The 22,256-nt window shown below is 45.7% G+C and overlaps 2 protein-coding genes across 2 annotated transcripts; both read right to left on the reverse strand.

Moving 5' to 3' along the window:
* Nucleotides 1-7,122: 7,122 nt before the first annotated feature.
* On the reverse strand, nt 7,123-9,303 carry NGRN (neugrin, neurite outgrowth associated). Its single transcript, XM_007945155.1, has 3 exons — nt 9,140-9,303; nt 8,649-8,759; nt 7,123-7,741 (listed from the first exon to the last, which is right to left on the reverse strand). The coding sequence occupies exons 1-3, from the start codon at nt 9,301-9,303 to the stop codon at nt 7,123-7,125; spliced, it is 894 nt and encodes a 297-aa protein (XP_007943346.1).
* A 740-nt stretch (nt 9,304-10,043) lies between these two features.
* LOC103200613 (tubulin polyglutamylase TTLL13P-like) lies at nt 10,044-21,705 on the reverse strand. The gene is made up of 14 exons (XM_007945154.2): nt 21,446-21,705; nt 21,051-21,091; nt 20,254-20,372; nt 17,414-17,544; nt 16,995-17,151; nt 16,475-16,618; nt 16,011-16,096; nt 15,252-15,483; nt 14,558-14,742; nt 12,717-12,902; nt 12,037-12,214; nt 11,552-11,731; nt 10,666-10,984; nt 10,044-10,300 (listed from the first exon to the last, which is right to left on the reverse strand). The coding sequence occupies exons 1-14, from the start codon at nt 21,703-21,705 to the stop codon at nt 10,044-10,046; spliced, it is 2,475 nt and encodes an 824-aa protein (XP_007943345.2).
* Between the last annotated feature and the right edge of the window lie 551 nt (nt 21,706-22,256).

The following is a 22,256-nucleotide window of genomic DNA, read 5'->3' on the forward strand; positions in this document are numbered from 1 at the left end:
CTAAGGCACTTGACTGCTAACCAGAAGGCTGGTGGTTCAAACCCACCAGCCACTCCTCAGAAGGAAGGTTGGGCAATCTACTTCTGTAGTGATAACACCTCGGAAACCCAAGGAAGGGTCGGGTCTGACTCAACAGCACATAACAACAACAGGGTTTCCTTTAAAACAATCAAGGTCAGGAGATGAGGAACAAGTATGGGGGATAACAGATGATAAAAAAAATATTAGTAATTTGTTAATTGTTAAAATTTGGTGGTGGGTACCCAGGGTTTCATTGTCATAATATTCTCTTTACTTTTTTATGATTGTAAAGTTCTAAAATACAAGATTAAGCAAAAAACAAAAAGTGTCTGTGCCCGCACTGGACTTCAAGAGCTCATCTAGTATTATATGCTGAGCCTCCACCCCCAACTCCCTTTGTCCTTGTTGTCAGGTGCCCTGGCTGGAGTTTTGACTCATAGTGACTATACATACAACAGAAACAAACACTGCCAGGTCCTGAGTCATCCTCACAATTGTTACTATGTTTGAGCTCATTGTTACTGATATTGTATCATTTCCTCTCCTTGAGAGTCTTTCTTTTTAGTTAACCTTCTCTTTTACCAAGCATGATGTCCTTTTCCGGGCACTGGTCCCTCTTGAACCTGTCCAAAGTGAAACGAAGTCTCACCACCCTTGCTTCCAAGAAGCATTCTGGCTGTACTTCTTCCAAGACAGATGTATTCATTCTTCTGGTAGTCCATGATATATTCAGTATTCTTCACAAACACAACTCAAATGCATAAATTCTTTGGTCTTCCATATTCATTGTCCAGCTTTCACATGCATATGAGGCTTAGGTCAGGTGAACATACCATGCCTTAGGTCAGGTGCAAACAAAATGAGGAAATTAGCAATATCTTTACAGTAATATCACATGCAAATAAAATTATGCTGAAAATAATTTGAAACAGTTGCCGACAGTGAAATGCCAGAAATTCAAGCCATATTCAGAAGAAAATGTGGAATGAAGGATATCATTGCTGATGTCAGCCAGATGGATCTTGGCTTAAAGTAGAGAATACCAGAAAGATGTTTATCTGTGTTTTATTGACTATGCAAAGGTATTCAACTGTGTGGATCATAAATAATTATGGATAATATTGCAAAGACTGAGAATTCCAGAACACTTAATTGTGCTCATGAGGAACCTGTACACAGATCAAGAAACAGTGCTTGAAACAGAACAAGAAGATATTGCAGTTTTAAATCAGGAAAAGTGTGTCAGGGTTGTATCCTTTCACCATACTTACTCACTTTAGATGCTGAGCAAATAATCCAAAACTTGGACTACACAAAGAGAAATGCAACATCAGGCTTGGAGGAAGATTCATTAACAATCTGTGATATACAGGTGACAAAACCTTGCTTGCTGAAAGTGAAGAGGACTGGAAGCACTTACTGATGAACATCAAAGACTGCAGTCTTCACTATGGATTACACCTTAACATAAAGAAAACGAAAATCCTCACAAATGGACCAAGAAGCAACATCATGATAAACGGAGAAGATTCAAGTTGTCAAGGATTTCGTTTTACTTGGATCCACAATCACTGCCCACAGAAGCAGCAGTCAAGAAATCAAATCCACTCCTTTAGTTAGATGGAATCCTAGAGGTGAAGATTGCCCTGAGATGGTGGATTTCCTGTCCCTTAAAGCATATACCGGGAGCTCTGGTAGCATAGTGGCTAAAACACTTGCCTGCTAACCAGACGGCTGGCGGTTCAAACCCACCAGCCACTCCTTGGAAGGAAGGTTGGGCAATCCTACTTCCGTAGTGATACTGCCTCGGAAATCCAAGGAGGGGTCGCTATGAGTCGGGTTTGACTCGACCTCGACGGCGCATAACAACAACAACAAAAGCATATACCGAGTATACGCTAGGAGAGTCCTAGAGTATATAACCTCCAGGGCTCAGGAACTTGAGTTCCTTCAGTTGCAGTTTGCCAGCTGCTTCTTCTTCTTTTTTTTTTTTTGGTAAATGTTTAATTTTCAAATGAATTAAACTGACAATTATGACAATGTTGTTGTTATGTGCCATCAAGTCGGCCCCGACTCATAGCAACCCCTCCTTGGGTTTCCAAGGCAGTATCACTACGGAAGTAGGATTGCCCAACCTTCCTTCCGAGGAGTGGCTGGTGGGTTTGAACCGCCAGCCTTCTGATTAGCAGTCTAGTGCTTTAGCCACTATGCTACCAGAGCTCCAATAGGAAGAGAAAAGAAACTATTATCAAAAGGGAGAAAACACTTAAATAAGAGCTGATATAGTAAATACATTCCTTCTAAGTAATAAGCTTCTTTCAGTTTCTGTTGGTTGGTGGCATTCCTTGGCTTGTGGTTGCATCACTCCCATCTTCAAGGTCGCATCTTCTAATTTCCCAGGCATGGAAGATACTTGGCAATGACAGCAAACGGCATTGGATTGCCAGGTGATGGTGGATTGGAATGCTTGCTCTTCCGTCAGTGCATCCAGCAGTTTTGCTTTCTTTCCTGCATGGCTTTGTCTCATCACAATCTGATTGGGTGCTTGGCAGATGGCCTTTCAAGTGGACATTGAGGGAGCCAGTTTCCTTCCACTGAATGACTCTACCATCTTCTGTGGCCTCAGAAGTCTCCAGAGGATCTTTAGGTCTGCAGACAGGGAAGAGAGCCTGAGGAGCTTCCTAAAAAGTGCTAGGTGTGGCCTGGCAGGAAGTGGCTGATCCATGTCACTTGTACCCTAATTCTATTGGCCAGAACTTAAGTCTCACTGCAGAGGAGTCTGGGAAATGTGGCCTGTGTGCCTGCTTGAAGCCCAAGTTTCCTCACCTGATTTGCCCAGAAGCCATTCTGGACAGAGAAATGGTACTAAAATTATTTTAGTGATAGAGATATTTGATTCCATATTAAGGTGCCAGGATTAGTCATGTTGCAGCAGTCAAGAGTACTGATCAGATGCCATCAAGTGGAGCTCGTTCCATTCCTGGTCAAAAATTTTCTCTTTAGATGGTGATGGTCTATAGGTCATTGTGCAGTAGTGGAAGGAAAAGCCTAGAGTTGACAGGTATGGCATGACCCCTGCCATCAGGACAAAAGGCAAACTGTCCTCAGGGGATAGCTGAGCAGAGGAAGGCACCAACATTTATTAAGCATTATGTTTAGCATACTGCTAAGGTCAGGAGTGCTGGAACTGGGTAGACTAAAGCAAATCCTTCCACCACTCTATAGGAGCCATGGAATCTTGGATAAGTATACAACTTCTGTGCCTCAATGTTTCTACCTATAAAATGGGTATAATAACCGCAATAGCTCATAGGGCAGTTGTGAAGATTAAATGAGATAATCAGGAAAGACACTTAGAATGGCAAGTCATTGTGCTGAATTCTTTGCCTGAACTGCCTTTAATCCTCATAATTCTATGAAGTAGATTTCACAATCTCCATTTTATGAGTAAGGAAGGCTCTAGATTGACTGCTAATAAACCAAGGCCTCAAGGATTTGTGGTCAAGTGAGTTCTCTATTTTGGAGTGGAGGTGGGGGCCAAAGGAAAACTTCAGGTAGGTTTCTTTTCCCACTACCCCCTCACTGAACCACTGATTCCAGATTTTTCCCTTCTCTGATAAAAACGTAGACTTAGTCCCTACCCTCCACAACCCTCAAATTACAATGGCTCAGGACAGTTCTGGAACAAGAAAGTTTTCAGAGAGCTAGTTCATTCATAGGAGCTCTGGTAGCATAGTGCCTAAGGCACTCAACTGATAACCAGAAGGCTCGTGGTTCAAACTCACCAACCACTCCTAGGAAGGAAGATGGGGCAATCTACTTCCGTAGTGATACTGCCTCGGAAACCCAAGAAGGGGGTCTGACTCGACGGCACTTAACAACAGTTTATTGATATATAAGCTCTCGTGTATGAGGCAAGCAGGATACATGGGTCTGATTCCTGAACAATTTGACTCCTTTGCTTGTAGGTTTTCTGGTACATTTAGAGACTGGTTTGCCAGCTTCTTGAGCTTGGCCCCAATGCCATTGTATGCTGTGTGTTCCACCTGCAGATTATCTGCTGCCACCTCCAAGACACTGTACCTGTACCACAAAGCGCAGCTCCGCTTCATCCAGTGTGGTGTTGATGTCCTCCCACCATGTCATGAAACAGTAGTGTCTAGGGACGGTGGCCTATGCAGCCCTATGACCCCAGCTTAGTGGAACAGAGCTGGATGAAGCTCCTATCCCACATTCCAGCCAGGGCTGGGGGTCGTTAAACAGCACTGCAATGTCAATGGGCTAGGATTCAAGACACACTGACAGGCTAAAGCTTAAACATGTCAGTCTAGAGGGGGTTTGTGCCTTATTGACTGGCTGAGGTCTGGATCGGCAGGTTGGGAAGGTGAAAAGCAGGAATTTCTGCTGTCAGACTGGCTGGTTGGTATGAGGTTCTCCATTTCTTCACTCAACCAATATTGAGATATTAGGAGCTGAGATTACAGCAATGATTTCCTGCCCTTGAAGCGTCTACTAAGGAGGCAGTGATGACAACAATACAGTAGTAATTTAATTCCATACACTCCAATTAAACAAGGTGTGATGACAATGAAAACACAAAGAGAGCTGTTTTAGACTGGGTGGTCAAGAAGGTCTTCCAAAAAGTGACACCTGATCTGAAACCTGACAAGGAGCCAACCATGTGAAAATCTGGGGACACAGAACCAGGAAGTACAAAAGGCTTACATTGGCACACTGTGCGGTGTAGTAAATTACTTAGTGTGGCTTTTCTACCCATAAGTCTTTGTAAACTCCAAGGTGGGAATTGCTATTAGCAACTGAGGAGATCCTGATTTTAAAGTCGCCCACCTGGAGTATTTCTGTTGGGCGTGGCACAATACAATGTTCTGGGAGGTTCTCACTCTCTCTCACATGCTTAGAGTTCTGATGCTGTGATTGGCTAGTTTGACCACCCTTCCGGGAGCAAAAGGAAGCCTCCTGGAGGCAGAACGCTCTCTCTGATTGCTGGTGGAGGAAGACATGCTGCTGAAAGAGACACGCACCCCTGAAAGAGACACGCACTGCTGGGAAAGAGACGCAAGAGACATGCATCGCTGAGTGAGACACCGAGGGACCAGCACTGCTAGGAAAGAGACTGTGAGAGACTGTTGGCTGAGGGACGGTGGGCTGGGAGAGAGACTGAGTGTTCTTCCTGAACTTGAGTTGTAGCCTGGTGCTTCCCTAATAAACCCCATAATCCGTGAGTTGTGTGTGGCCACTGCAGTGAATTATCGAACCCAGGAGAGAGGTGGTGGGTGCTCTGGGAGGAACGGTTGGAGAAAGGACTGGAGGGAGGCAACATGTCTGGCCTGGCAGTAATAGGCCTTGGGTTACTGCTGGTAACCCTGTCTTCCCTTTGTGGAATTAGAGGTCAGAACATGTGGCTTCCTTGTCATTTTTGCACACTGCAAATAGAAAAAAGATTTGATAAAAAGGAGTGTAGGGAAACGAGGTGTATGAAAGCACATTCAAGTTTTTAAGAAAAGCTTCTAGATTTCCCTAGCCCACTGGTGTAAAGGTCCTACTCAAATGATTTGCAGGAGTTATAAATGAAAAGTCAAATAGCACCATATACCGCTTAAAAAGTTCTAATGGCCATAAATATTTTGAAAAATTATAAAAATATTGATAAGCTTCTAATATAAACTACATGATACACAAGGCAGTGAGAGCAAAAGTCCTGTCTTATTTTTCCACTGCCATTATCACCAGAATCTAAATTCTAGAATTCTGGTTGGCATGCCATGAGACCTTGTCATTTTTACTAATAACTACTCAAGTTAAGAGTAATTAATTGCTATTATTGACATGAAGTAGATTCTATGGAGAGAGGCACTGACAAGGTTGGAATGTCCCTGTAAGTTTAATATCTACATATATTTAAATTCAGTATCTTAATTTTTGCTGGTAAATTGTTAAAATGAGACATGGTTCAAACGGTCATTGGATTATGTTGCTTGCATATTTTCCATTCTATGTCCATTTATAACCAGACTTTCTGGTTATCTCTCTAAAAACCTAACAAAAAATAACCCCAAACTCACTGCCATTGAGTCGATTCCAACTCACAGTGACCCCCGTTGGCTTTCTGAGGCGGTAAATCTTTACGAAGTAGATAGCCTGGTCTTCCTTCCACAGAGCAGCTCGTGGGTTTGAGCTGCCAACCTCCTGTCAGCAGTCAAATGCCTTAAGCACTACACCACCAGAGCTCTTTCTAAAAAAGCATCAGTAAATTAAGAGAAATCATTCCAAGTAGTTTTAGATTCTGGGTATTTCAGAAGCCTTAAGATCAGATCAGACCTAGGTTCCAATTTCAGCTCTGCTGTAATTCCACTAGCAGCCACATGACCTTGGGCATACACAAAAATCTTTGGGCTATTTCATTATGCATAAGAGCATCTTATAATTTGTTCTTCCTACCTTAATGCATCACTGAGCAAGAAGACCTGCACACTCTCTTGGGGATTTTTCTAGTCTGCTTCTCACCCAATGCTGAATAACAAGAAACCCTTCCCTTCCCTCCCTCCCTCTGCAGGTTCACAAGTAACCCCCCCCAACCCTCATTTCAGAGAGCACCAAGCAACACACTGCTACATTTTACTTTATTTTGCAGGTAAGAAAAAACAACCAATTAAGCAGTTCCAGAACTGCTAGTATTCATTAATCAAGAAGGAAATGAGGTCAAAAGGCAAACTTTTCATTCCCTTCCAAATACACACTGCAAATATCACAGAAACTCACAACACATGCAACACGAGCTGGTTTCAACACAGAGAGCCCAAGCAAGGGTGAACAGGAAGATCCACAAGGGTCAGACCTGAAGCAATGCTCCAGGAAGCTTTAATCTATCTAGCCTGCCATTCACCTTGGCTCTGTATACACTGGTCCTGAAGTTCATTGCCCTTGGTCAGACTCAAGTCCAAGCAGCTCTTTCCCGCTCATATTCCAGGCCCATCACCACTTCCTATTCTAAGGTGGCTAATCCATAAACAGAAACCCAGATATCTCCAAATACACTTAGCCAGCTGTTTCACACAGTAGCTCCACAAGGCAGGCCCCAGCTCAAATTCTATATAGGAAGTTCCCATTGCTGTCAAAGAACTCTCGCCCCCTCTGCACAACTTTGGTGGTAAAGTTCTGGGTAGTTGGCGCCTCAATCTTCAACTCCTCCAGCTTCTCATCACTTGGCAAGCCATCAGTATCAGCTCTTCCAGAGCCCTCACGATTACTGGTGGAGTACTTCTGCAACTCCCTCTGATGACCCAGGGCTGCAGCTCCAGGCACAAAGCTCTTCTTTATTTCTTCCAGGCTCTGGATTCCTTCATTCCTTTTCCTCTGTCTCCTTGGTGTATTTGTACTATGAATGTTTGACTCTATCACTTTCAAGGCTGTGCTGCAACTCTGGCCTTTGGATGAGGCTTCACCCTCTGGTATCAGCAAAGAGCCTGATACAGAGTAACTGACGGAAAGCGGCTTCGTGATATTCCCAGAGGCCTGAATCTGCTGGACTGAGTGGGCAAGTCCAGCTTTCTTAAGAACTTTTTGATCCTGCTTCAGTTTCTGTTCCAATGTGGGTACAAACTTGCTTTTTAAAACCCTTCTTATCACATCAGTGCTGACATCAAAGCCTTCAGCCAATCTAGGAACTGACCAGGATTCTGCAAATTCCTTATGTAAATACCTATGGAAAAAGGAGCAGGTTTCAGTTGTAAAGAAGTCAGCTATCAGAATAGCTACCTAATAATAAACCAAAAACCACACTCACTGCCGCTCAGTCTATCCCGACTCATAACAATTCCTCCTTGGGTTTCCAAAGCGTTATCTCTACAGAAGGAGATTGCCCCATCTTTCTTGCGAGGAGTGGCTGCTGGGTTTGAACCGCCAGCCTTCTGGTTAGCAGTCAAATGCCTTACGCACTATGCCACCAGAGCTCCCCTGTTTGTGACTAAGGAGGTGAAAATAAAACCCTTTATTCATACTTGCTTTTATTTGCATAAAGAAATCTAGAAAACATAAACAACTATTTTAAAAAAATAGTAACCATAAGACACTGAGTGGGAGTACTACTTCTCCACGTGTGCCACATTATACTGTCTTGCTTTTGAGCCATACTAACCAAAACCAAATTCACTGCCATAGATAAGGTATTACCTATTCAAAACAAAAAAAATTGTAATTTACAAAAATTACTCCCTTATGGCTTCTAAGTTACAGATTCTCTTTTCAGAAAAACGTACATGACCATGGAAGTCCTATCCATGGATCTTAGGTTAAGAACGTTATGATCTACTTAAGGATTAAATGTTGAGATGTCTGTAATTTACTATGTAAATACTGTAGCAGCCAAATAGATATATATTTATAAATATGGAACTTATCAGCAAAAAATGAACCAAATGTATCATGATGTTAAAACCTGTTAAATCTAGATGACGGATTTATGAAGATTATTCTACTTTCCTGTTAGAAATTTTCCACGATAAAAAGTACAGTATAAAAACAAAATCCTCCCAGATTTTTCATTCAGAAATGAAGAAACGCTTCATTTCTCGTCACAGCAGATCCTAACAGGATACCATGAATCTTACCGGATCTGCGCCATGGCTTCCCACGTCAGGGTCCTGGGCGGGGCACCTGGAGCCTCCATTTGCCTCCGAATTTTCTGGAACTGGATTGCTTTTTTCTGTCGTTTCAGGGCGCTGAGGGAGAGAACCAATAGCAGAGGCCATGCGTAGAAGCAAGTATAAATGGGTGGGAAGGCCTCAACTTAAATCACAAACCCCCCGCCCTTTTCTTTTTGGAAAGGCAAAAAGGCCCTGCCCGCCGGCCCAAGCCTGCCCCCCGGAAAAAAGCCCGGAAAAACAAAAACCAAAAAAAAAAACGCCCAAAAACAAGCCGAAACCCAAACCGGGGAAGAAAAAAGTAAAAGAACACATGGTCCCTGCGCCCCACACAAGTGAGAAGAAGCAAGGGCCGCTCTGGAAGCGGCGGCTGAGCGCCCGGCGCCAAGGGGGCGAGGCCTGGAGCGCCCTGGCGCGAGGCCTTGCTTCAGGCTGAGGGCCCGGGAAGGAGCTGGTACCTCTCCACCTCCTGCAGCTCCCGCTCCTCTGGTTCCCAGTCGGAATCAGGGTCCGGCTCCCGGCCGACAGGGCCTGGGCCCGCCACCCCCTGGGTCGCGAACCCACAACGAACAGCAGCAGCTCGGACACGCCCGCCCAGAAAAAGACTCAGAGGACTCGCCATGACGACGCAAACAGCTCCTATACAGCGCTAAGCAGAGCAGCACCGGAAGTGAGAGGGTGGGACCGGAAGTACAAGGAGCAGGCGTGGTCTCCCGTCCTTCCAGCTTCAGGATGAGGGCGGGGATATGTGGGCTTTTAACAGTTGAAGGGCCCACAATTCCTGGTGGTAACTGTGGAGAGGGCTTCACTGAAATGCGAAGGCCAGAGTAAAGTACCGGAGGAGCCTAGAAAACGGTATAGAACTTTAATAAAAAAAGACGGGTTCAGTTACCAAGAACCGCCCCCATTGCCCAGGCCAGTCTATCTGCCTCTGCCACAGAAGCTAGCGGGGCCATACCCTCAGCGGTCTCCTCCAGAGAGCCACAGCCCCATGCTTTGGGCACCCGGCGCCTCTGGAAAAGAGGCTTCTTGTAGGCCGAGATGATCTTCACCCCCGGTCCGTACCCAGGGTTCAGGCCCATCACCTAGCGATAAACCCGGGCAAACGCTTGAAGGGGTCAGATGAGTACATGGTGGCCTTGGCTTCTCTTCATCTTTTAGTCTTTACCGATCCCAAAATAATCCTAGGGTGTAGAGGGAGTCTTGGCATCTTTATGTTTTGCCTTATGCAAACAGGGTTCCTGGCCAGGGCGTTTCAAGCTGGAGCTTGGCAGTCTTTCATGTAGCAAAGATCCTTTGCTCCACTGGAAACCTAAGTGGGTTGTCCAGGAGACACTGAGTCCTGGGCTTCCTTCTTGCTCTTTACCTGTGGTGGCTGATGTTGAAGAGTGCACTCGAACGCTGCAGCAGAGGTGCAGAGGCAGGGCAGAGGGTGAGGTCTCGCGCCTTGACTGCTTTGTTCTCAGAGTCTACCATGGAGGGCAAGGTGCAGCCAGTCCATGAGTCATTTGCCATTCTTTCCGGGTGCAGAAGATAGCCCTGCTTTGGGGTTAAAGAGGGTGGCACTGATCCTGCCAGGGCACGGTGTATGGCTTCTAGCCTTCTGCTGGCTTGTCCTTCTGCAGTGGAAACATGAGTCCCCCCTAAGTTGGTACTCACAGAAGAGATTTGTCTCACCTCTTCCCTAACTGTGGCCGGACACAGAGAAATGGCATCTCACGCTTCCCTCCAGAGTCTTTACCACTCTGTATACCCATTGGTGGGTTTACTTGTCTATTTCCATGTTACATTTGTTGAGTGCTAGGATTGTATTTCTGCCATTTCTATCACCAGAGCCTAGTAGGGAGTAAATAAATGGGTCCCATTTACCTTCCCCATTCCCACACTCCCTGAAGTGCTATATTTTGGGAGCATCCGAGCTGTAATATTAGCTAGTGGCGATTCACACAAGTGAAAGTGATCAAAGCTAGTTTTGTATACTTACGGCTAGCAAGCCCAACTCGGGCGTTGGAAAAATAGCACCTCCCAGATTTCTTCACTGACAGTGAACAGGACCCTCTGGCTGCTAGATCTCCTATCCAGTTAAAGTTCTTGGGTTGTAGACAGTACTGGGAATGATGGGCAACTGCAGCATTCATGCTTGACAGTGGCCCTAAAATCCTGGGAACCGATTCGTGGGGCCGAACTGGATGCAGGAAATGAGGAAGGCCCTGTTCTGTGCCGGCCCCTCTCAAGAACACCAGTGGGACCAGATTCACAGATTGCAATTCTTGACTGCCCAGCCCGTCCTGGTGAAATCTAGCCTAGAGGAGAAGAGCAGCCCCTTACCACATTTCTTATGAGGTTGAATGGAAGTTGGAAGAAATAGCTAACAACAAAAGTCTTTTCTAGGCTGAAGTCACTATTTAACCCATTACTCCTTTGGGGCTCAACAGAACAGAGAGCTCAGATGGATTTGCTACTAGCCCAGGGAATAGTGAATACAGCAGCTGTTTTGTTGGCCCAAGATTGTTTACTTATCTCCCACTAGAACCAGGGCACTGGCAATGCTAGGGAGAGAATTACACAGAAGCCACTGAGGAGGGGTAGTGGCCTTGATATTTGTCAGTAAATAGTTCTGCATTACTGTGGAATATACAGAGCAAATCTCTTGTAAGTGAGGAAGTTGGGAACTACACTTTGGTTGGTTTCTCAAGTTGCACAAGGAAGCTTGGGAGCAGATGCAAAAAGAACCAACAGACCCTCTCCCAAGGCCCAATATACACTGCCAGATACCATCACATTAACCTCCTGTGATGTGACCACCACCATGTACCAATATCACAGCCATTGTTCCCTTGTTGGGTGAGAGGCTGTGTAGGGACCCTCACCCGATACTCATGTAGTTTTTTCTGGCCCCGATGGCTGGGATGCAGCATGCGGTTGAGCTGCTCTACAATACCCAGGCTTCGAATAAGATTCTCCCTTTGCAGCAAGGCCTTCATCCGCTCCAGCTCCTCCTCTTCCACAATTTCTTGAGGCTGCGTGGTGTCCAGCTGTACTGATGGCAGCTACAAGGAACATGAATGATAAATGCAGGATCTCCAAGGATGAGTTCTAAATTATCAGCAAGAATGGCTACAGGATCCCTGTGCTTTCTACCTCTGTCCCTTCCCTGATCTTGGTGTATGGTTCCCACATCACTCATTCTCTGCTACTCTTGACCCTTTGGTATCCATTCTCTTACCTCCTGTTTCAAAAGGTCAGATTTACTCATCTGTCTTGTGCAAGTGGAAGAGGGGACAGCAAATTCCCTTTTCTAATAGTGCTAACCTATTTTCCTGCAAAAAAGTAAGAGCCATAAAACCTCTGACACCTCTTTCTCCTGGATCCGGTTCCTGCAAATCAAGTGGGTGGAAAGGCCTCGGAGCCCTGCCCTGGATCGGCTCTTTTCCCCTGCTGACTCCCCCTGGTTCTGGTCCTTTTCTTTTCTCTTCTTACTGCTTGAGGTCTCCTGCTGTTCCTGCTTGAGGCGGATCTCTTCCAGTTGCTGCCTGACAAGACAGAGGTGCTTCAGACACTGGAGAAATTGTGTTGGGGAAAAGGGAGTGAGGAAAAATGGGGATAGGGAAAGAGTAGGAAATTATGATCTGTTCTTGGGACTGATGGAAGAGAAATAAGGAGAAGATGAGGAAACTATTACACTGAATAAGTCAGGAGTCTGACAGGATTTATAGCTCTATTCCTCTTCCTTCAAGTATCTGGCTCTGCCCCACCCTTCCCTATATTTGCCCCACTCAAGTGTACAGAAGGAGCTCTGATGGCATAGTGCCTAAGGCATCTGACTACTAACCAGAAGGCTGGCGGTTCAAACCCACCAGCCACTCTTCAGAAGGAAGATTGGGCAATCTACTTACATAGTGACACTGCCTTAGAAACCCAAGGAGGGGTTGCTGTGAGTCGAATCTGACTCGACAACGGTGAGTTTGGTTTTTGTTGTAAGTGTACAGAGAGGAGAATCCAGGGATTACAGGCCTAGGTACTTGGGCAAAGTACCTAGCACACTCTTCTCTGGCTTTGGAAGCAGCAGTCTCCTGGAAGAGGGAGCCATTGTGTTTGAAGAAGGGTGCATATTTCTCTGTGTCAGGCCCAGGGTAGATCCTTCGGTATCCCCCTAAGTGGGAATCCTCGTATCGTTCCTGGTCCACCATTGCTGCATGGCACAACTGAATTTGTTCTTTCCTGTGGAAACCAGGCTCAGAGTGAGGCAGAGGAGGACTATGAGAATGTTCAGTAAGGAAAGGTAGACTGGCTAAGGCTTTGAGAATGTCCTCCTAACTTCATGGCTTTCTAGGCCCCTGCCTGCGCATGTGATGGAAGTTGCCAAGCCAGTCTTTGGCCAGCCTCACCTGTGTACAGTCATGAAAAAAGGTTTGATTTCCAAAACTCTTTAAGTGCAGAGGAGTTCACTTAAAAGCTAGCACTCCAAGCTATCACAATCTTTTAGGTTTCTGGTTATAAGAGTATTACATGTTCATCACAGAATATATTGTTGGTTGGTATGTGCCGTCAAATCGGACCCGGCTCATAGCGACCCCTCCTTGGGTTTCTGAGGCAGTGTCACTATGGAAATAGATTGCCCCATCTTCCTTCATAGGAGTGGCTGGTGGGTTTGAACCACCAGCCTTCTGGTTAGCAGTCAAGTGCCTTAGGCACTATGCTACCAGAGCTCCCCACAGAATATTTAGAGGAGCATAAAAAAAGAAAAAAAAAATTCCTATAATCTTACTGTGCAGTTAGCATATTGGTTATGCATATGGCCTCTAAGGCAGATCTCCTGAGTTTGAATCCTGGTTTTTCCATTTACTAACATATTCTTTTTTTTTTTTCTTTCTTTCTTGCCCTTATCCTTTTCATAATGAAAATGTAACCATATACTAATATTTTTAAATGACTGTCTGGTATTTTAGTGGATGATTATACTTTGATTTAGTTCGGTTAGTTTTCAACCTTTTTCCCCCTTTGAAAGACATGATTCATGACAGTGATGTGCACAGCCCCATGTCATGGAAAATACCCAGGGCGTTTATTGTTATATTTCACTCCCATTCATTCCACAAATTTTTGAGTGCCTACTGTGTGCCAGGCCTGAAGGATATTATAATGAGCCAAATATACTCTCTCTCTGGATACTGGCATGTAAGAAGGGGGAAAAAATGATGTTATTATAGGAATAACCCTAAATCTACTCCAGTTCATTTTTATGTATCATTACCAAGTTACAATTTTAGTATTGGTAATAACTCCTATGTTTGGAACCCATCCCACAATTAAAACAATAGATTATCAACACTGCTTTAAACAGTCCCCTATCTCTGAACAACTAAACTGTTTTCCTCTGTTTCATTATTATAAGCTTTTCTCAGAAACCAGTTTCTATAAGAGCTTTATTAAAAAAAAAAAAAAAAAAACCTAATCAAACTACACAAAGCTCCTTATGTCTTTATGTGAAATAAATTCTAAAATACATTGCTAAGCAGGATACAGAAGAGTGCAAGTTACGCTATTGTCTGGGTAGATAAAGGGAAAAATAATTTTTATAAATATGTGTTGTATGCACATTAAATGTTTCTGAAAATATAAAAATGATGCTAGGAACAATGATTGGCTCCAGGGAAGATAACTGTATAGCTAGAGGAAAGGGTTGGGAGATAGATATTCACTGTATCTTTTGAATTTTGAATCATGTGAATGTATAATCTATGCAACAAAAAAAAATTATTTTAAGTAGCTAATTAGCCTCAGGCCTCATCCTCCATCTAGAACAGGACTTCTACTATTAGGAGTGAAAGAAGGCAAAATCACACAACTAAACACATGCTGTACACCTGAAGCACCTGGCTTCTCGTGGATGGTGGTGGTACTGGAAAAGCCGCTCCTTGACTCGGCGCTTGTCCTCCTCTAGCACCTTCTTTTTGTCACAGCCTCGGAGGTTGACAAGGATCATGGCATCACAGAGAAGTGCATCCTTCACTTCTCGATCAAGACGTGAGTCCGTGGTGAAGCTTGGAGAGTGGTTTACCTGCCAGGAGGAGTTGTTACCCACCCCCTTCCTAGCCCACTTGAGCAGGTGGTAGTCTCTTTTAGGCCTAACTGGAGGGTCTAGGAGAGACATCCCCCTCCAGTGGCCTCACCCTAGGAGAGACATCCCTGTCCAGTGGCCTCAGCCAAGGAGACCAGATGCTCTGCTTCCAAGACAGGACTCTGCCATAGAGATCCCACCAATTCACAGGCTGGTGAAAGAAAATCAGATAGCCTAACTCTAAAGACAGAATGTCCTTAAATGCAAGGTTTATATTGGGAGCACATAGGATTAAAGATGAAATCTCTTGATGCAGACCAGAGACTACCAAGATTTGACTCAGAAGGTCAAAAATGTAGTGATCTTATGTCTTCTACTGGTAAATCACCAAGTGTTCCCATCCACCCCAGGGCTGATCTTCCACCACCTGTATCCACTCCTATCTCAGATGTCCTGTTCAGGGAGGCCTCTGAACCTTGGTTTTGCAAAGCCCAAGAGATAATTCTCACCTCCAGCAGCCAGGGCTTCAGCTTGTGGTCCAGCAGGATGTCAAAACCAAGGATCTCAAAACAGGCACATGTACCTCCACTCAGATATTGGGGAAAACAGGTTCGGTAGTTGTGGCGAAGAACAGAATGGGCCGAGATGACGGTTTTGATGATGATGTCTTCAATGTCCCCCCACAGCTCTCGGGGGTCGTAGCTATGTTCTCGCAGCCAGGCATTGAGTGTTGACAGCTTCCTGTGAGGCCCAGTGCTCAGAGGAAGGCTAGTTTCTATGCCAGTGAACCTGGCTAAAGTAGGGGGCTCCCTGATACTATCCTGAATCTCATGCCTAGGACCTTCTGCTTTAAAGGGAGCTTGGAGGTTTTTTTTTTTTTGGAGCAGCTTTGGGAATCCCTGGGTGATGCAAACAGTTAAGTGCTCTACTACTGGCTGAGAGATTGGCAGTTCAAACCTACCCAGAGGCACTCTGGGAGACAGACCTGATGATCTGCTTCAGAAAGGCCACAGCCTTGAAAACCCCACACATGAGGTCACCATGAGTTGGACTGACTGTATGGCAACAACAACAACAAAGCAGCCTGGATCAGGCATTTGTTATCAAGGTGAGATTTAGGGCAGCAATTGGAGGACAGGCATAGGACAAGGGTCTGTAAAGGCCAAGTTTTCCTGTGTAATTAGCCTCCTAAGAGCTCAGTTTCATGGGCTGTTGAGAATGTGGGCTCAGCAGGTAGAGGAAGCAGAAGAAAACGGAGTAGGGAGTACCTCTTACTGCCCACAGCATCATCACGGACAAAATTCTCATTGTGTTTGTTGATAGCATAGTTGGTCAGGTGCATGCAAACATCATCCTGTGAAAAGAGTGGTCCTGTGTTCTCAGACTGCTTCTCTACAGCACTCCTCTCCAGCCCTTTGTTGCCTTTTATTGCCCATCACTTGCCAGCATGGTTTCTCTCCTATCCCCCTAGGCTTTGAAATAATTTTCTAACTTCACCCGAGGACTGTCCTCTAAGTTCTTGGGGAAGAGTGTGTGCCAGACTCCTCCAGGTGATGACCTTCTTCAGTTACCACCCACCAAGTGCTCTCCTTCCAGCCTGGTGGGAAGCTCTCTTCCTGGCTTCATTCCTTGTTCATGAGTGACAGTGACAAGCCTCTCTTCCTGCTTTCTCCCTAGAACCTTAGCACTCATGGCCATGGTAGAGAAGAGGGTGCCACCCTGACCCCCTTACCAGGTTGTTAATGTTGGGCTCCACATAGGGCATGGTGGCAAAGCGGGCCAGGCCTTCCTCATACATGAAGATCCGAAGAGGGTCACAGGATGTGATCAGGACATAGATTCGCATGTCAAACTTGAAGCCATCAATGAGGAATGGCTGAGAGCGTGCAAACCCATAAGGAAGAATAACAACACTTCTGAAGTACTTACTGTATACCACACACTTTTTAAGTGCTACAAATATATAATAACTCATTTCATTTTCACATTAACCATATAAAGGGGTTACTATTATTCACATTTAACAATTGAGGAAACTGAAGTACAGAAAGAATAAGAAATTTGTTCAGGGTCTAATATCTAGGATGTGAAAAAGCTGAGGTTCAAATCCAGGGAGGCTAGCTTTCTTCTGTCTCCAAGATAACAGGGATAACAGGGTAGAGGCATAAAACTGGCTCCCCCCTGGCTTTGGAAGAGGCAAACACCCCAATGCTGGGGGTGGGGGGACTTGGTGGTCCTGAGGCACCCTTCACCTTGGAGATGTATTGCTGACAGATCATATGCTCTCCTGGCTTGATCTCCCGGGGATTTCGGGTGATGAAGATGCCCCGTCCCTGACAGCCACTGTCCGGCTTACAGATGTAAGTGCGGTTCTTCCGCTGACGACCATAAGACTGGAAGTCCCCATAGCTATGTTCAAAGAGGGGCTGGTCAAAAGGTTTCTGTATGCCACAGTATCCCTGGACCCTACAGCGTTCTTCCTGCTATCTGTTCCTTGCTCTTCGCAGAGCACGTGGTCTCAGACCCACTTTTCTTTAACCAGCTGAAGCTCTCATTCCACTTCCATCCCTCTGAGCCATTCTTTGGTGGCAAGGCCAGAGTCTAGAGGGAACTCAGATGGTGAGCCCTTTCCTCCCCCAGTGTCTCAGCATGTGAAGCCAGTCTCACTTACTCTGCTGGGAGACACCAGGTGCGGGGGAAGATGTTGTACTCAGTAGGATAGATTTTCTGCATGCGGTTGAGGTTCCGTGCCAGCAGATCTTTGCGGCAGATTTCTGTCATGCCAGGAAAGTGGTTGATTTTCTGAAACAGAGCCAGTGGTTATACTACCCCCAGAGTAAATGACAGTTCGCGTGAACTGGGCATCCCAAGAAGCAGTTAGGAGGACTGAGAAGGTCAAAGAAGAAATTACAGTGGAGGTAAGCACTGTACCCATTACTATTGAGGGTGAAAATGTGGTTCCCTAAGGCAAGTGAGAAGCCTCTGTCCAACATATACACCCACACTGAGGTTAGGAAATGAGGGGCACTGAGAAAGGATGTATGCTAGCCATGACTTTGGCCCTTCCTGCCACTTTATGACATCCCTCAGACCGCCAGAGAGCCCCTGGGTGGCACAAACAGTTAAGCATTCAACTATTAGCTGAAAGGTTTCTGATTCAAACCCACCCAGAGGTGCCGGGGAAGACAGGCCTGATGATCTGTTTCTAAAAGGTCACAGCCTTGAAAACCCTATTGTTGTTATTTGCCATTGAGTTAGACCTGACTCATAACGACCCCTCCTTGGGTTTCCGAGGCAGTATTGCTTCGGAAGTAGTTTGCCCAACCTTCCTTCCAAGGAGCCCATCGTGGGTTTGAACCACCAGCCTTCTGGTTAGCAGTCAACTGCCTTAGGCACTACACTACCAGAGCTCCTTGAAAACCCTGTAGAGCAGTTCTTCTCTGACCACATGGGGTCACGATGAGTTGGGATTCACTCCGTGGAAACTAACCACAGACCACCAGAGACTAGTCCTATGAGGACAATCAGTTCATGACAGCACAAAGCAAATAATCTAAAAATAATTTCCCAAAAGATACAAAAGGGAAAAGGAAACTCAGAACCAGCATTAGGGAATGCACTTCTGGTCAACCCACATAAAGCATGGCTTTCTGTTGTTGTTATGCCATCGAGTCAGATCCAACTCATAGCGACACCTCCTTGAGTTTCTGAGGTGGTATCACTACGGAAGTAGATTGCCCAGCCTTCCTTCCAAGGAGTGGCTGGTGGGTTTGAACCGCCAGCCTTCTAGTTAGCAGTCAAGTGCCTTAGGCACTACGCTACCAGAGCTTCCTTTCTGTGGTGGTCTGGAAATCCCTGGCTACTCTGTGCTGTCCAGTGTTGGGAGGCAGCATTGGGTTCAGGTGATAAGTAGGTGCTCCCTCACTGGCCTTCCACTCGCTAGCTGTGTGAACTTGGTACTTCTGAGCCTTAGTGTCCTTTTCTGTAACAAAGGGATATGTGACCCTCAGGGTTGTTTTTGAGGATTTAATGAGGTTGCATAGTGCTTAAGGCATTTGACTGCTAAGCAGAAGGCTGGAGGTTCAAACCCATCAGCCACTCCTTAGAAAGAAATTGGGCAATCTACTGCTATAGGTTGGGCAATCCTACTTCCGTAGTGATACCCCCTCGGAAACCCAAGGAGGGGTCGCTATGAGTCAGGGCTGACTCGCCGGCATATCACAACAACAACAACAACTGCTATAGAGATAGTGCCTCAGAAACCCAAGGAGGGGTCCCTATGAGTCAGAAACAACTCGACAGCAGTGAGGTTTTTGTTTTTTTTTCAAATGAGGTAAGAATATACAAACATTTAACACAGTGTCTGATTTATAGTAACCAGTTGTTGTGGAGTTGATTCCAACTCATGGTGACTCCATGTACGTCAGAGTTGAAATGTGCTCCATAGGTTTTCAATGGTCAGGCCTTTCAATGGTCATGTCTTTCTCCTAAGGTGTCTCAGGGTGAACTCGAACCTCCAACCTTTTGGTTAGCAGCTTGACCATGTTAACCATTTGCACTACCCAGGGACTCTGATATATAATAAACAGTACCAACTGCCACTGAGGTGATTCTAACTCATAACCACCCTTTGGGACAGAGTAGAACTGCCTAATAGGGTTTCCAAGGCTGTAAATCTTCACAGAAGCAGACTGCCTCATCTTTCTCCTGCAGAGTGGCTGGTAGGTTCAAACTGCTGATCTTTTAGCAGCTGAGTGCTTTAACCTCTGTGCCACCAGAGCTCCTTCTAATACATAATAAGCCCTCAAATAAATGTTAACTATTGTTATCTTCAACTTACACCTGCTCCCTGCATGCCCCTTCTTTGAAGTTTCTTGAAAGCTTCTAGCACCTGTTCTCTCTTGGGTTCCTCTCCTGAGGCTTATGGAACAGATTATAGTCTCCTCAACTCCCTTCCTGGTTCCCCCCAACCCCAAATAAGCTTATGGGCCCTTTTCAATGATTTTATTGCTAATCATCACAAAGATCAATAAGAGGATAATAACAAATACCAGGAGAAGTTACATTCTTCTTATGGATCCTGGTCCATATTTCCTGACTTTCTTGCTTCCAGGCAGGATGTCACACTGTCTCTTAATGGACGTGGGGCACTAGGCTAAGGTCTTTAGGAGGCTGAGTCATTCACCTGGCCTTGCTGTTAGCCCTGAAGCTGCTTCCCAGTCTTGTCCCTAAAATGGGCTCACCTGCCCTGGAGGAGGCCAGTTGGGCACAGATATCTCCAGGCAAAGAGAGCAAATAAAGAGATAAAGTGTGCCCGCCAGACAGACACTTTCTTCAGATAATAGAAGCTCCAGAGACCCAAAAGAAGGCTTCCATTGGAGCAGAATGCCCTGGATGTGGCCTTTCCTGTTCTGTACTGGGGTACAGCCATGAGTAGCAGACTTAGGTGCCTTAGCAGGAGGGGTGGGAGTAGGCCTCAGCCTTTAGAACTTTGGACCAGGAGGTTGGTACCTGAAACCTCTTCATGTCCATGACTCGTTCCAGTGAGACAGAACAGTCCGTCCAGTACACACTCCACTCCTCATCCTCCCCCACCTCCTTCAGGCCACACATTTGGGCTGCCCGACGCACTGTAGAGATAGGGAGGTCACTAGTGGCAGCCTAGGTACTACCACCAAGCCCTGGAACTAGCTGGGTTGGGACAGACCTGGAAGGACAGGGTGAAGAGGGAGGTAGTGTGGCAATTCCAATACATGAGGCTGTCAGAGCCCTTCCAAAATCTGCAGCAGAGAAAACTAGAGCCTGGCTCTCAGCTCCTAACAACCCTGGTTTTCTCCCTATCTCAATCAAGACCATTGCTGGTCTGCAGAGCTATCTGTAGGGAGGGTTCATGCTCTGAGTGGTCTCGTGCTCTGAGATGCCAATGAACAGGAGGGGACAAAGGAGATGGCTGATCTAGCTGGTGATTAAAAAAAAAAAAATTGCTGAGGCCCTGCAAAGTTTTCTCAAAAAAACTCTTCATCTGGTGTCTCATCTCTGGTAATTCTGGAAAGGGCTGGACAGTGGTGACTTAAGGCCATTTTTTTAAATCTTATTAAACCACTACCACTGAAATTAATTGGAACAGTGATGTCTTAGCTGCCAGAAGCTAAGCCAGGGGGGCACTTAGGAAGTTCAGATAATATAATCAGTACAGATTATAGGCCAGCCCTTTTGCTTGACTGATGATCCAGGAGCTAGGAGCCTGATTAGTGGATCATCCCCAGAATAAGAATGCATAATGGTGTGGGTGACGAGCTGCTGCTTACCACTCTCATACTTGCAGTCGGTCAGGTTGATGGCTAAGGGTCTGGAATAGAGGAATAACAGAAATCAGGCAGATTGGGAGGGAAGGATAAACCCTGGGCTGCCAGACACCCAGATGAAGAGAAGCCCAACAAATTCAACACAATGTAATTGTGTTGAATTTTCTCTGGAAGCCACTTAAAAACCAGTTTATACCTGCTGAAATTCCAAATGGCCAACCCAAATATTTTTTTAATTATTTGTTTTTGCTACCAAAATGTTAATGATGTTCCCATATTCCTTGTCTTCTTTTGCAGGATAAAAGGAGGACCTTAGATCCCAGCCCCTAAACCACAGAGGGGAGACCAGAGGGTGACTTTCTAGAACCCATGATTAAGGGGGTCCAGGAGATGGTTACCTGCGTTTCCGCTTTTTCTTTCTTCTCCCAACTTCTAAGTCCTCTGGGTCATTTGGGGCTATGATTTTCTTTGGAATTTTCTTGGCTATAATGGATAAGGGAATTCCATTCCCAAATGCCTTATAGTCAGCCTTTGAGAGTGCCTCATGAGAAGGGTTAGAAGGGATGGTATCTTCCCCTCTAACACATTCCTCCTCAGATTCCTCTTCTTCAGCATAGTCTTCCTCCGATTCACTAGTTTTACAGGTACTCAGCTCCATCCTCTTAGATTCTGAGGGGAAGGTGGGTGGGAGTGAAATAATATCAGAGCTCCCCTTCAGGCGTGAGGAAAGCCTGCAGGAATCCTCCCAAAGGACCTTCGTGGTGTTACAGGGAATGTTTTTGACCCTTCAGAACAATCCCACTGCAGAATGAGATGTTTCCAAGTAGAAGGGGCCGTGGGATGCCTATCTGAGATACAGATTCTTTGATCACAAGCCTCAATCTTTCAGGATCACTCCACAAAACACACTTGGGTACATGCAGGGCAGAGCTGGCAAGAAGCATGACTTTTTTTGGTTGCTAAATGGGGAGAGGATGGCTGGGAGCGTTGAGGGTGTGTGTGTGTGGGGAGGGAAACTTTCGCTTTTAAAAATAGAGCTGAAGGTCAAAGGTCTCCTAAGCCGGCCCTTACCCAGTCCCAGGGCTCAGTTTCTCTACGTATACACACAGGGGCCAGGCCCAATGGTTTAGGATCCCTTGGGTTCTGTTTGCCGAGGGGAAGCCCACGGCGGACACTGCCCACCAAATATTCCGAGAAGAATGGAAGGGC

Source organism: Orycteropus afer, unplaced genomic scaffold (genome assembly GCF_000298275.1).
Source record: "Orycteropus afer afer isolate SDZICR_OR568_19922 unplaced genomic scaffold, OryAfe1.0 scaffold00132, whole genome shotgun sequence".
NCBI lineage: Eukaryota > Metazoa > Chordata > Mammalia > Tubulidentata > Orycteropodidae > Orycteropus > Orycteropus afer.